At 42.9% G+C, this 15,993-nt stretch overlaps 1 protein-coding gene across 9 annotated transcripts in view; it reads left to right on the top strand.

The window, feature by feature from the left end:
- ARMC8 (armadillo repeat containing 8) overlaps nucleotides 504-15,993 on the top strand; it is a 106,247-nt gene continuing 90,757 nt past the window's right edge. For 3 of the 9 annotated variants that reach the window (XR_001918255.1, XM_018049960.1, XM_018049955.1), the window contains exon 1: nucleotides 507-1,391. Coding sequence is in view for 6 of the 9 variants with exons in the window: in XM_018049960.1 (XP_017905449.1) it covers nucleotides 1,347-1,391 (45 nt within the window). In the remaining 3 variants the exon portion in view is untranslated. Of the gene's footprint in view, nucleotides 1,392-15,993 lie in introns of all 9 variants that reach the window. The other 6 variants (XM_018049953.1, XM_018049950.1, XM_018049961.1 and 3 more) reach the window with 5 other exon arrangements.

Raw genomic sequence — 15,993 nt, 5'->3', positions numbered from 1 at the left:
CCTGCATTAGGGAGTGTCTTCAGCAATGGCATCAGTTCAGTTCAGTTCAGTCGCTCAGTCGTGTCCGACTCTTTGCGACCCCATGAATCTCAGCACGCCAGGCCTCCCTGTCCATCACCATCTCCCGGAGTTCACTCAGACTCACATCCATCGAGTCGGTGATGCCATCCAGCCATCTCATCCTCTGTCGTCCCCTTTTCCTCCTGCCCCTAATCCCTCCCAGCATCAGAGTCTTTTCCAGTGAGTCAACTCTTCGCATGAGGTGGCCAATGGCATGAGGACGAGTAATATATAATAGGTTCATTGCAATCATCCTATGAAAACCTCGCTGGTTGCGAACAGCATGAAGTTGAAACCTGTTCAGCCAAATCCAGAGCAGCTTTGTTCACATATATACACAACCACCCAAAGGAATGAGAGAGCTGAACTCGTCAGTCAGAAATTAGAATTAGAAGCATATTTTTATTTAGCTTCAACGATCAGAGCAGTAGTGTGAATTAATCAGATTCTTGCCCCCATTTTTTTTCTACTTGACTCAGCGGCTCGAGAAACGCTAACACATATACAGCGCTTTCTATGTCTCAGGCATGTTATAAGAGCTTTACATTTTCCATCCTTCTAACCCTTTATTTGACACAGGAGGAAACTGAAGCATAGGAGATGCCCAGGTAATGCAGCTCTGTGAAACAGCAAGGATTAAACTCAGGCGTTCTGGCTCTAGAGTATCTATTCTTTACATTAGAATAAAAGAGTCGGATAATGCTGAAACAGCATCGGATCGTGAAACACTCTTACTGGTGGCAAAACACTTGGCTCTGGGATCACAGTTTCTCCTTCTGTAAGACGGAGATAATAACGACGCTAGGAGTTTGGTGCAAAGAAGGAGTGAGATAATGAATGCGAAAGCGAACTTCAAATTATGTAGGTGAGTCCACACACCAGTCTTTTGGAATAATAAGAACGGGAACTCAAGAAATTGTAACGAATCAGTCTAAGAAGCTTGTAGCGAGACTCCGCCCCTGACGCTCCTCCCTCCGCGAGCCGCAGGTGGGGCCGGCAGATCGTCTTTGCGCATGCGGGAACTGCTGCCCGCTCCCACCTCTAACCCAGGCTGAGAGTAGCTGCCGTTTCTGAGAGGACGATTCGTAAGGAGGCCCCTGGCGCGGTTTCCCATTGCTCGTCCCTCTGCGGGCTTTGGCCATAGTTCAGCAGTGTCTAGAGGGTGGTCTGTTCTCGTCTACCTGCCTGACTTTCTGGAGAGGTACCTGTGGTTGGCCCAGTAGTCGGCTGTCGAAAGTGCCGGCCCCCGCGCCGGCGCCGGCTGCAGCCGGGTGGGAAGGCTCAAGATGGCGTGCCTGTTGGAGACCCCAATCCGCATGAGCGTCCTCTCGGTGAGTGACCCGCCGCAGCCGCTCGCTTGCCTGCGCGGGAGCTCGGGCCCAGCCCGCTCCATTCACCACCACCGCCGTCTGCCTTCTTGGGCACCACCCCTTGGGGTGGCCTCTGGCTCAGCTCTGGGCCGGGGAGTGAGAGAGGGTGGTGGCGGGCGGGATAGACTGGATCCCAGCCGAGCCCGAGACGTCTCCAACTGCCGGAGCGCTCACCGGTGCCGGTTCTCAGGACGGCGTCCGGCGGGCGGGCTGGTTGGGCATACGGGCAGCTGGCCCAGCGGCGCGGCTTGGGCTTTGCCAGTTTCACCGAGCCCTCCTCTTAGCGATGCCGGTTCCCCGGGGCCGAGCACTCTGCTCCGTGAGGCGCCGGGCTTGCCGCTGAGCTGGGGATGAGTGCCCACTTAGCCACCCCTCCCCCCGGCCGCTGTGGCAAAAAGAGATAGAGGGTCCTTGGCCCCCACAGACTTGGGGCTACCACGCCAGATCTGTGTGGCTTCTATCGCTTCCCAGCACCCGGTCACGGGCTGGAGCTGCTTGCTTCTTGGCAACGGGTATTTCATATCAGTTGCAACGTCTCCTAGTGTGTGTAGTTATTTAAGCTCCCTTTCTCCGCTCTGCTGTGGAGGTCTCAGCCCTGCGAGTCTGAAGGAACTGTGCTTGGCATTCCTCTTTCCTTCAAGGGGAGTCAAACGTTAAAAAAAAAAAAAAAAAAAAGGAATGTATTGACATGCCAGAAAGCAAACCTAGTTTGCTTGTTGAAGTTTAAAAATAAAGCCAGGACGCGACTTTCACCGTTTACTGTGTTGCTCTTGAGAGAACCAGGACCAGGGGTGAAAGTTACTAAAAGGTACCTTAGAAGGGTTTTGCAACAAATGAAAGCTGTGCAACTGAGAAAAGTCAGTTTACCAGAGGCCCATTTGTTGTAGTTGGAAACCAGCCGGCAAAGACTGGTTGACCATCTTTTAGACTTGTCGTGGAAGTCAGTCCGATGTTGAGAGGGTGGCTCGATTGTAGGTGACTTGTCAGGTTCGGTGAGTCTGTGGCTTCAACTGGTTTCTTTTCTCTTCCGTGACTTCTCCCACAAACACACTCACCTATCTTAGCAGTTAGCACTTAGCACATTTGCAACAATTCGCGTTTAGAGCATTGTTGCAGTTGCAGAATTGTGGTATATTCCACCTTGATAATCTTTTTGGAGGGAGGGGAGCCTGATCTATTTTAGTAATCCTTTTTTAAAATTTTTAAACTGTGACTGGGGAAATAATATTCACCTAAGCATTGAATTTAGATTCAGTTACCACACCTCTGACTGACACCTAGGAACATTTTATGGGAGAACAGGCCAATGACTTTTCCATCATTATGCTGTTGTTTTTAAGTCGCTTTTCTCAATTCCCTTTAATTATTCTCGTTTATCCTTAACTTCGCTTGAAGCGTCTTTATTTTTGTTCATTGTCAACTCGTATAGGGTACAGTTGATTTTTTTTTTTGTTTTCACTCCCTTAGTAATATTTCCTATTAAACTTTGTGCAAAAACTTCTTGAAGAGTGTTCTGTACTTCTAGTGGGGATTTGCTTTAGCCCCAGTCTCATTGGGCCTTTCTTCCCCTCCACCTCCAACCACCTGTTTTTTTTTTTTTTTTAAGGTTTTCAGAGTCTCAGTGTCTGGTCTTTCAGTTCATCAGTTCTGGAGCCTTGGGAAATCAGAGCTTTGGATAAATGATTTAAACTGTCAAGCCTTATTGATTATAATAATTTCAACTGAAGCCTGGATCTTTCAAAGTTCTACCCAGGGCACCACTTTTTGAAATACAAAATGCAGATGGAACAGGAATTAATAATCAAAAATTATCTTGAAAATAATTGACCCCTTTAATAGGCTACTTATTTTGTACCAGCTGTGTACAACACTCTTTAACGTATGCTTTAACGTATGCTTTAACGTATGCACGATTGAGCTCAGCATACCCTCAGGGAACTCACTGGTCTGAATGACTCCATAGCTTGTTTTCACTTTTTTTTTTTTAAATTTTAAAATCTTTAATTCTTACAGGCGTTCCCAAACATCAACCCGCCTCCCACCTCCCTCCCCATTACATCTCTGTGGGTCATCCCCATGCACCAGCCCCAAGCATGCTGTATCCTGCGTCAGACATAGACTGGCGATTCAATTCTTACATGATAGTATACATGTTAGAATGCCATTCTCCCAAAACATCCCACCCTCTCCCTCTGAGTCCAAAAGTCCGTTATACACATCTGTGTGAATGACTCCATAGCTTGAAAAACATAATTCACACCAGGGGCAGATCAAATGGTTTAGAGAATTTCCATTCAAGGCCCTTTATATCTTCTCTCTGGTGGCTCAAATGGTAAAGAAATCTACCTGCAATGCGTGAGACCCGGGTTCAATCCCTGGGTTGGAAAGATCCCCTGGAGGAGGGAATGGCAACCCACTGCAATATTCTTGCCTGGAGAATTCCATAGACAGAGGAGCCTGGGGTCACAAAGAGTCAGACATAACTGAGCGACTAACCACAACCTCTCTGAGAGATTTCATACATTCTAAAACGTTAACTGTAGTCGAGTCACACATCTGCATGGTAAGCCTTGACTGTTCTCCATCTGGTCTCATGTCTTCAGTTGTGTGGGTGTTAGCCATCACTTCCAACAAAGCACATTCCTTCTTCTAAGAGAACTTGGTCCTGACTTCCCTTTTCTGTTAATGGTACTGTCTTTCATGGATCACCCACCATTAAACCACTTGAATCATCTTTGACTCTTAGCTCTTTCATGCCCCTGGAACTAATCAGTCCTTAAGTTCTTTTGGCTCTTCATTCTCAGTGTTTCTCACATCTGTCTGTTCCTATGACCGTCTGCTTTTTCAGGACCTTATCATTTTATGCCTGCATCACCACAGTTCCTTGCAGTTTATTTTACTGCCTCTAATAGTTTTTACTGCCCCTAGTAGTCCAGTTCTCCACACTAATTTTCCTATACAGCACACAGGACACACGGTTTCCTTGTTTCAATTCTTCACTGGATTCCTGTTGATGAAAGAATGCATTCCTATTCAGCTTTGGATGTAAGATTCTTTACCCTCTGCACGAACCTCTTATCCTATATAAACTGGCTTTCTCAAGTTAGAGTGATCTCGGATTCTTACAAACCCCAGTAGCCCTTGTCTGCCTGCTCATTTGCACACATGAATTCTAGCTTCATATGTAACATATTTTGAGCTTCTGTCATTTGCCAAGCATGGCATTGGGTTTGAGAATACAGCGGTGAACTGCACAGATTGTCTCTGCCTTCTTGGAGATTAGTCTAGTGGGGGAAAGAGATGTCACAGATTAAAATGTCACAGAGGTCTTTGTGAACGATGATTAGTGTTACGAATGAAAAATGTAGGATGCTGTACCAGCATGTAATAGAGGAATGTGTTCAAATATAGAGGTCAGTGAGCTAGGAAAGGTTTCCCTGAAGAAGTGACAATGAGCTAATAGTTCAAGGACAAGTAAGAACTAACTAGAAAAACAAGAGCATTCCAGGCAAGCTGGAATCCAGCTGAAATCAAGATTGAAATCAAGCTGGAATCAAGATTGCCAGGAGAAATATCAATAACCTCAGATACGTAGATGACATCATCTCCCTGATAGCTCAGTTGGTAAAGAATCTGCCTGCAATGCAGGAGACCCCGGTTCAATTCCCGGTGGGTTGGGAAGATCTGCTGGAGAAGGGATAGGCTACCCACTCCAGTATCCTTGGGCTTCCTTTGTGGCTCAGCTGGTAAAAAATCCACCTGCAATGCTGGAGACCTGGGTTCGATCCCTGGGTTGGGAAGATCCCCTGGAGAAGGGAAAGAGTACCCACTCCAGTATTCTGGCCTGGAGAATACCATAGGCTGTATAGTCCATGGAGTCATAAAATGTCAGACACAACTGAGTGAGTTTCATTTTATGGCAGAAAGCACAGAAGAGCTAGAGTGTCTTGATGAAAGTGAAAGAGGAGAGTGAAAAAGTTGGCTTAAAACTCAACATTCAAAAAACTAAGATCATGGCATCTGGTCCCACCACTTCATGACAAATAGATGGGGAAACAGTGGAAACGGTGACAAATTTTATTTTCTTGGGCTCCAAAATCACTGCAGATGGTGACTGCAGCCATGAAATTAAAAGACACTTTTTTCTTGGAAGAAAAGCTATGACCAACCGAGACAGCATATTAAAAAGCACAGACATTACTTTGCCAACAAAGGTCATCTAGTCAAAGCTATGGTTTTTCCAGTAGTCATGTATGGGTGTGCGAGTTGGACTATAAAGAAAGCTGAGTGCCGAAGAATTGATGCTTTTGAACTGTGGTGTTGGAGAAACTCTTGAGAGTCCCTTGGACAACAAGGAGATCAAACCAGTCGACCCTAAAGGAAATGAGTCCTGAATATTCATTGGAAGGACTGATGCTGAAGCTGAAACTCCAGTACTTTGGCCACGTGATGCAAATAACTGACCCATTAGAAAAGACCCTGATGCTCAGAAAGAGTGAAGGCAGGAAGAGAAGAGGGTGACAGAGGATGAGATGGTTGGATGGCATCACCCACTCGGTGGACATGAGTTTGAGTAAGCTCCAGGAGTTGGTGATGGACAGGGAGGCCTGGTGTGCTGCAGTCCACAGGGTTGTAAAAAGTCGGACATGACTAAGCAACTGAACTGAACTGATTCCAGGCAAAGGAAACTTGTGTTGCAGAGGCCCTGAGGCTTTTAGTAATTATTCTGTTTTCTCTTCTTAGAGAGTAAAGTAATTCAGAGGTAAATGCTGGACCTTTCCTTCTTTTTAATCTAGCTACTCTTTATAGAGCTTCCCTGGTGTCTCAGACGGTGAAGAATCTGACGGCAGTGCCGGACACCCAGGTTCGATCCCTGGGTAGGGAAGATACCCTGGAGGAGGGCATGGCTCTCCAGTATTCTTGCCTGGAGAACCTGGACAGAGGAACCTGGCGGGCTACAGTCAATGTGGTGGGAGAGTTGGACACAACTGAGCCACTAACACACTTTCAGTCTTTATAACACTGTGTTTTTTGTATGCTAGATTCTCAATAAATATTTGATTGAGCTGTGTATTTGGAGGAATTGGAGGAAATCTCCAGGTGTCTTTCTTGGTCATAGCCATGATCACCCTATCCGTCTTTGGTTTGCATTTAGCATTACAACATCACTGTTTTCAACACATTTATACATTTTCCCAAACTTTGGGGTGATTTTACATTGATTGCATTTTTTTTTAAGTTTTTATTTTGAGATAGCTATGGATTCACAGGAAGTTGTGAAGGTAGTACAAAGAAATTGTTATGTATACTATGCCCAGTTCCCCCTTTTGGTCATGTTTTATTTAACTGTTGTATAATATCAAAACCACATAACTTATTGGTATAAATATGTATGTACCTATCATATCACATGTGTATATTTGTGTAACAACACAGTCAAGATCTCCCTCATGCTACTTTTTTACAGTCACACCTGGCATCTCTAACCCTGGGCAACAATTATTAATCTCTTCTCCATTTCTATGATTTTGTCATTTTGAGATTCGTGATTTTGTGATTTTGACCTTTTGAGATTGGCTTTTGTCATTCAGGGTAATGCCCTGGAGATCCATCTAAGCTGTTGTAGATGTGTCAATAGCTTCTTCCTTTTAATTGCTGAGTAGTATCCCATGATACAGAGAAGGCAATGGCACCCTACTCCAGGACTCTTGCCTGGAAAATCCCATGATGGAGGAGCTTGGTAGGCTGCAGTCCACAGGGTCGCAAAGAGTCGGACACTGCTGAGCGACTTCACTTTCACTTTTCACTCTCATGCATTGGAGAAGGAAATGGCAACCCACTCCAGTATTCTTGCCTGGAGAATCCCAGGGACGGGGGAGCCTGGTGGGCTGCCGTCTATGGGGTCGCACAGAGTCAGACATGACTGAAGCGACTTAGCAACAGCAGCAGCAGCAGCATCCCATGATATGGAGTTATAATATGGATGTCTGAAAGATAGTTTGCTTAACTGTTTTCCTATTAGAAATTTCAGTTGTTTGTAGTTTTTGGCTGTTAAAGCCTGCTATGAACAAACAGGTACAGGCTTTTCTGTGGACATAACTTTTTGTATCTCTGAGATAAATGCCCAGTAGTGCAATTTTAGGTTCTGTGATCAATGTATGTTTAGTTCTTAAAGAAACTGACAAACTTTTCCAGAGTGACTGTACTATTTTACATTCCCACCAGTAATATAGGAAAGATATGGTTTCTTTATCATTAGCTTTTATTTTAGCTGTTCTGATAGACGTATAGTGATATCTCATCATGGTCTTAATATACATTTCCGTAACAGTAATGTCAAAATGTTTTCATTACTTGCCATTCATATTTTATTGAAATATGAATAAAATATTTTAGTGAAGTATTTTTTCATGTCCTTTTGCCCACTTTCTAATTGGACTGTTTGGTTTTTGACTGTAAGGTTTTGAAAGTTCTTTTTATATTCTAGATATGAGTCCTTGGTCAGATAGGTACTTCAAAAATATTTTCTCCCAGTGTGTAGCTTGTCTTTTCATCCTCTTAAACATAGTTTAGAAAATGAACTTTTATCTCAATTTCACACCAGAATTTAATTAAAAATGGATCATAGATTTAATTGTAAAATATAAAACTTCTAGAATAAAGAGAAAATTTCCAGAACCTTGGGTTTGGTAACAAATTCTTAGATATAACATCAAAAGCATGATCCGTTTTTTTTTAAATTGATAACTGGACTTAAAATGAAAATTTATGCTTTTTGAAAGACCCTGTCAAGAGGATGATTACACTTTGGTCACTTTGTAGTGGTTTGAGAGATAAAATGATAAAATACCTTTGAATCATACTGCAGGCTGCAGAGACAGCTAAGGCCTTCCTTACATTCTTTTTCCAGTGCCATTATGCCTATTTGACAAGCAGCTATTTGAACGGTGTAGGATATTCCAAGTCTGGATATTCCTTGATTTTGTTCTGTTCTTGACGATTATAAACATTTGTTGGTCTTAAAGTGCATAGTGATTTACTTTCTTACATGGACAACTGACAAGAGTTTTAAAAAGTTGTTCTTTTCTGTGAAGATCTTCGCTGGTGGCTCAGACGGTAAAGCGTCTGCCTATGATGTGGGAGACTTGGATTCAATCCCTGGGTCGGGAAGATCTCCTGGAGAAGGAAATGGCAACCCACTCCAGTATTCTTACCTGGAAAATCCCATGGACGGAGGAACCTGATTAGGCTGCAGTCCATGGGGTCGCAAAGAGTCGGACACGACTGAGCGACTTCACTCACATCCTATAAGTATGAATTTGGTCTCTCTTGGTTTTTAGTAGTAAATGCAAAGTAAAATCTCACAAGTGCATTTTAAAGTTTTCTCTTTGTTTACAAAACACCAGTGAACACAAGGTATGTTAGGAGTTGGTGCTAAAAGAAAATCAGTATAAACTTCCTAATCTTTAATGGGAATGTGTGACGAACAGAAGATGCTCATTGCATGTTTCTGGACATCTTGCTATCTTTTTAAGGAAAGATTGCCACCTGAATTCAGACATCAAATGGTCAAGAAGTCATTTATGCTTTACCAAGAATTAGGAAGGGTCTTCCAGTTTCACTTGGAGATCTACTCTTATTTCCTCCCATTCTCATCAAGAATTTTTAAAGTAGTGCCAAGAGCCAGGAATTTCAGTTACTTTGATTTTTAGTTTTTTGATTTTGACAGTTGTTTTGCAGTGCTGTGTATCGTGTTGGCTTCTAAGTAAAGGTATGGAATTATTGACAAAGGAGAATTTCTGTTATTTTCTGGAGATTGGAGAACAGCTACCCTCACTGAGCAATAGTGCTGTGATCCTTAGGACTGTTTAGATAGGAATGAAAAGTATTCCAAATAAGAGCTGTTTTGCAGAAACAGCTCCCACTTGTCACTTCGGTAAAAGAAAACTGTTTTGATCTCATTTCATAAACTCAGAAGAATAAAGAATTATCTGCATTCTCTGGTATAGTCATAAAGTTATTGCAGGAGGGGAATGATGAGACAGAGTTGTGCTTTCTATTAAAAATGAAAAGTTCAGATTCCAGTCTGTAGAATCTATTAACATTTGGAAGTCTTTACCACGTGCAAAATGATTACAGAATACACGATTCTTTTGTTTCAGGAAGAATTTATTAAGCTCTCAATAAGTTGTAAGACATGACTGATTGAATAAGGGGAATGAAGAAAAGGAAAGAGTCATAATCATGATCAAGTATGACTGGCAAGATTTTTAGCTTTATATCTAGGTGGTATCCTCTACCGAGATGGTGAGGATTAGAAGCAGAACATGTTAGAGGAAAGTGAAACTCTCTCAGTCTGGTCCGACTCTTTGTGACCCCATAGACTATACAGTCCATGGAATTCTCCAGGCCAGAATACTGGAGTAGATTGTTCCCTTCTCCAGGGAATCTTCCCAACCCAGAGATCAAACCAGGTCTCCCACATTGCAGGCAAATTCTTTGCCAGCTGAGTCACCAGGGAAGCCCAAGAATACTGGAGTGAGTAGCCTATCCCTTTTCCAGCGGATCCTCCCAACCCAGGAAATCGAACCAGGGTCTCCTGCATTGTAGGCAGATTCATTACCAGCTGAGCCACCAGGGAAGCCTGTGTTAGAGGAATAAGGAAGAAAAATGAGTTTTATTTTGGACATGCTGCATGAAGTGTTTTCTGGAAATTCATTTAGAGGCGTCCAATAGGCAGTTGGATATTCTGGAGCGTTTTCCACAGCACCAAGCAGTTTTCTCCAGTCCTCTGTGGATATCAGCTGGGTGCCCTACAGTTTAGCCCAATTCTGATACTGTTTACTTGGAAATAGTATCAGATTCCACAGGTTAAGTCCTGCAAGACTGTCCCTGCTTCAGACAGCAGTTCCAAGTCCACATTGTTCTCCTGTCCTCTGACTGACCAGATATAAATCAAGGGATTGTACTACTCCCTTCTTGGATTCAGTTATTTGTCAGAATGGTTCACAAAACTCAGCAAAACATTTACTTATGTTTACCAGTTTATTATAAAGGATAGATGAATAGCCAGGTGAAGAGGTACATAGGTCAAGATCTAGAAAGGTCTCAAGTTCAGAAACTTCTGTCCCTGTGGAACTGGGGTGCAAAATCTTCCTGGCCTGTGGATCCATTCACCTACCTGGAAACTCATCACATTTTATTCAGGAATGTATATAGAGCTTTAATCTCCAGCCTCCCTCTCTTCCATTTTCCAGAGGTTGGTGGCTGGGACTGAAAGTTCCAGCCCTCTAATCACTTGGTATTTGTGGTAACCAGTCCCAACTTGAGGCTATCTAGGGCCCCAGCCTGATCATTGGTTAGCATAAGCTCTTGAAAAGTATTCCTTATGAATAAGTAAAGATACTCATATAATGCAGGAAAATTTTCAAGAGTTTCAGGAGCTTTTTGCCAGGAACTGGAAGAAAGAATGGATTGGATATACTAGGCTGACCAAAAAGTTCACTCAGGAATGGAAAATCTGAATGAGCTTTTTGGCTAACCCATTATTTATTAAACTGCAGATATAAAGGTCTAATGGGCTTTCCAGGTGGCACGTTGGTAAAGAATCTGCCTGCCAGTGCAGGCGATGCAGGAGACACGGGTTTGATCCCTGGGTTGAAAAGATTCCCTGGAGAAGAACGTGGCAACAAAGTCCAGTATTCTTTCTGGGAAAATCTCGTGGACAGATGAGCTTGTCAGGCTACAGCTCATGGGGTCATGAAGAGTTGGACATGATTGAGTGATTGAGCATACATAGGAGTCTAATGCTTAAACCTGGGGAGATGATTATTATTGGGAATCATCAGTACATTGATCTGTTGATCTTAGCCTTTTCAGTTTAAGAGGCTCAACACCATCTTCCCCAGAAAAACATGCATCTGCCTAAAGAATCACATAATTTCAAGAGGCTCATTAATTCCCTGAAACCCACACATAAATCTTGAGTTAACAGTTCCTATTCTTTATTCATTCCAGTCAGTCAGAAAAACATATCACAAAATTTAAAACTCATTTAAAATAATTTTAGAATGGTAACAAATTATAACACAAGGTTTTAAAAGTCATGTAAGGTACCATGTGGGAGACTTCGCTCTGAAGAACTATAATCTTTTTCCCAGAATATACCAGTGATCTTCCCCAAAGTGTACTGTATCTACAGAAAGGACTTTGTTGTAGCAGATGGTATAGCAGACCTGGGAGACAGAGCTAGGTGAGAAATTTCAGTAGGACAAAGTAACATCTGGACACAGGCAAAGTGGAATAGATTGAAATTACAAGTGGCCCATGATATTGGCATAATAGTCACAGACCTCAGTGTGGATGATGGTCAGGCAGATCCTGAGTGGTACTATGATCAAAAAGTTAACGCACCAGTTGCTGGAAGAGACAGACTGAGTATGGGTCAAGCACCATGGATAGCTCCGGGGCAAGGGTATTTACTGCCTCTAAAACTCTGAAACAAATAAAGCCTTTTTTTTCCCCCTTCTTTTTTGAATAAGGAGGCAGGTAGCCTATCTGGACTGTGTCACCTCTGAGGTGTACCATGAAAGATGGTACCTTGGATTTCTAAGTCATTACATGACTGCAGTTTTGAAGAATAATTCAAACTATTATTATGGTCAAGGACAATATCACATCCATGTCTGAGTAGCCTCACTCTGTTATGTCAGGATTGAGAAGTAGGCATTTCAGTGCACCCTAGTGGATTTCCTGGGCTATGTTAACATTTTAGAAGGCATCTAAATAAACCTTTGCCAACCCAGAGGATATCTCAGTCTCTGTAAAACTCCTCACAACCTTTGTCACTCCAATGAGAAGGTTCTTGCTCCCTTGGACTTCCAGATTCTCCTGTTTGGAACCATAAATCCTTACATGATTCATGTATTCTATATAGAGAGATCTCTTCTTGGCCCTCAGTCTTCAGACATTTTTGTCTACATTGAAGAGTAAATGAATACAATTTAATAGTGAGAAGGAGTCTTAAAAATCATCTAGACTCAAATATATAAAGAAAGCTGAGTGCTGAAGAATTGATGCTTTTGAACTGTGGTGTTGGAGAAGACTCTTGAGAGTCCCTTGGACTGCATAGAGATCCAACCAGTTCATCCTAAGGAAATCAGTCCTGAATATTCATTGGAAGGACTGATGCTGAAGCTGAAACTCCAGTACTTTGGCCACCTGATGCAAAGAACTGACTCACTAGAAAAGACCCTGATGCTGGGAAAGATTGAAGGTGGGAGGAGAAGGAGACAACAGAGGATGAGATGGTTGGGTGGCATCACAGACTCAATGCACATGAGTTTGAGTAAGCTCTAGGAGTTGGTGATAGATAGGGAAGCCTGGTGTGCTGCAGTCCATGGGGTCACAGAGTCGGACACGACTGAGCAACTGAACTGAACTGAGACTCAAATAGCTGTTTGTGATTTGTACCGTACTTTAAAAAGATAAACATTGCAGTGTGCATATTAAATTGCTTCCAGTTCTTCAGACCACCTAAGCATACTTAAAACATTTTTATACTATATGCAAGAGCTGTAATAATATTTTATAATATTAGAAACTCACTACAGAAAAAGTAGAGGCTTTTTCTTCATATTTCTTTTAAACTGTCCTCGATCTTTCTGTTGTGAAAAAAGTCCTCTTTGTGTGAGTAAAATTATGGAGTCTTGGTGTGAAAGAAGCTTGCAGACAGTCTTTAGTTTGTCCTAGTCACTTTCTTATTGGGAAAACTGAAAACCAGAGAGGTTGACCTGTCCACTGTCAGGCAATGGCACCCCACTCCAGTACTCTTGCCTGGAAAGTCCCATGGATGGAGGAGCCTGGTGGGCTGCAGTCCATGGGGTCGCGAAGAGTCAGACAGGACTGAGCAACTTCCCTTTCACTTTTCACTTTCATGCACTGGAGAAGGAAATGGCAACCCACTCCAGTGTTCTTGCCTGGAGAATCCCAGGGACAGGGGAGCCTGGTGGGCTGCCATCTATGGGGTCGCACAGAGTCGGACACGACTGTCAGGTTTCCAAACACGTAATTAGAAAAGTATTTTGTGTGCACTACCTTACATTTTAGTATTTTATTTTCAGACTTTCTGTGAGTACTGACTTATTTGCTACTTATTTTCAGTCTTAATCATTTACTAAGAGGTCAGGCTGCCTCTTATCCAAGTAGGTTAAGTTAACGATTACATATTTAAGTATTTTCATGATTGCGTTTATGAGATTGAAACAGATTATATTCTAGGAATTTTGGCTGTCATACGTATGTTATATTCTATGCAGATGGGATCTGGCCAGACTCAAGTGCCAGTTTATAGACTTTGGAAGTTGCTAGAGACTGCAGAAAAGAAGGCCTTTGGTGAATTTTGGGAGGGAGGATGCTTCAAACCTCTAGAATCACCAAAGAATGAAATCCATGATTTTTTAAAAAGTAAAGATAAAAGTAGTTTAAAAAATACTATGTGATAGGTCTGCAAAAATTGAATGTGAATCTGATGGAGTTCTAATCAGGCTAAAAGTTTACTAGAATACAGAAAAGTAAAAGAAAAACCAAATATCTACGAAATTTTGAGTTTGCTTAGGCATTTTCTTCTAATTTTTCCTCCTTTTGGAAGCAGGTGGGAATTTTTTAATACGCAGGAGGGTATGATAGCTGGAAAAGCTCAGTCTTTATTGATTGGAGCTGAAACTCCAATACTTTGGCCACCTGATTCGAAGAACTGACTCATTTGAAAAGATCCTGATGCTGGGAAAGATTGAAGAGGGGAGAAGGGGACAACAGAGGATGAAATGGCTGGATGGCATCATCGACTCGATGGACATGAGTTTGAGTAAACTCTGGGAGTTGGTGAAAGACAGGGAGGCCTGGTGTGCTGCAGTCCATGGGGTCGCAAAGAGTTGTACACGACTGAGCGACTGAACTGAACTGAACTGTTGATATTATCCTTTTTTGTATCATTCCAGAGGGAGGTAGATTTTATCCCGTCAATATTAGGGAAAAAAATTCTCCAGCAGATAGTTTTCTTTAATGGTGAAATTAACTCTATGGCAGAGAAATATAGTCTCACTAGAACTCTTCAAGTAGCATTGAGGCAGTATTTAGGATATTGTGACTTTATTGTCACCAGAACACAGTTAGAACATGGGGAAGGGGCGACGTATGATTTGACAGTAAAGCACAGTTGAGTAAAATTTCAAAGTGTCAGATTTCTGATATTCTGGGTTGTGACAGCCCGAATCTCTTTAGTGACAATATACAAACACATCAGGGACTTCCCTGGTGGTGCTAGTGGTAAAGAACCCACTTGCCAGTGCAGGAGACCTAAGAGACACTGGTTCGATCCCTGGGTCAAGAAGATCCCCCGAAAGAGGACATGGCAACCCACTCCAGGATTCTTCCCTGGAGAATCCCATGGACAGACGAGCCTGGCCGGCTACAGTCCATAGGGTCGCAAAGAGTCGGACAAGAGTGAAGGGACTTAGCACACATGATTGCACAAACACGTCAAGTGTTCTTGGACTTTAAAATGAGTAATTGTGAATCTGTGACTGATCTAAGCTGTGTACAGTTATTTGGGAGTTCAGAAAATTGGGAAGCATTTGTTTGGACTGAGAGTTTTGGAGACATCAGAAAATCAAATCTTGGTTTTGAATTGGGATGGAGAAGACGTTCTGAAGCTCACAGTTGACTGGAATTTTAAGAGCTGTTTCATTTAGTGGTTCTCAACTCTACCAGACTCCACAACCTGTTCTTAAAACATATTTGTGAAAGTGAAGTCGCTCAGTCGTGTCCGACTCTTAGCGACCCCATGGACTGCAGCCTACCAGGCTCCTCTGTCCCTGGGATTTTCCAGGCAAGAACACTGGAGTGGTTTGCCATTTCCTTCTCCAATGTATGAAAATGAAAAGTGAAAGTGAAGTCGCTCAGTCATGTCCAACTCTTAGCGACCCGATGGATGGTAGCCTACCAGGCTTCTCCATCCATGGGATTCTCCAGGCAAAAGTACTGGAGTGGGGTACCATTGGCTTCTTTAGAAGCACCTCTTTGGCTCTCCTGAAGTGAAATTCACTGGTAACTGTTCTTACATGTAAATTTTTAAGGGTTGGCATGATGCCTCAGCTGTGTTAAGGGAGAAAGAGTAGGAAACTATGCCATTTAAGTGAGTAAATACTCAGGTACTGGAGAGAAGTAATAAAGTAGTGCTGTGCTGTTCTCAGTCATGTCTGACTCTTTGTGACCCCATGGACTGTAGCTCACCAGTCTCCTCTGTCCATGGGATTCTCCAGGCAAGAATACTGGAGTGGGTTGCCATGTCCTCCTTCGGGGGATCTTCCCGACCCAGGGATTGAACCCAGGTCTCCCGCATTGCAGGTGGATTCTTTACTGTCTGAACCACCAGGGAAGCCCAAGAACACTGGAGTGGGTAGCCTATCCCTTCTCTAGAATTTCCTGACCTGGGAATCTAGCTGGGGTCTCCTGCATTGCAGGTGGATTCTTTACGAGCTGAGCTACCCAGGAAGCCGAATAA

Source organism: Capra hircus, chromosome 1 (assembly GCF_001704415.2).
Source record: "Capra hircus breed San Clemente chromosome 1, ASM170441v1, whole genome shotgun sequence".
Classification (NCBI taxonomy): Eukaryota; Metazoa; Chordata; class Mammalia; order Artiodactyla; family Bovidae; genus Capra; species Capra hircus.
This window is presented reverse-complemented; position numbering and strand designations above follow the sequence as displayed.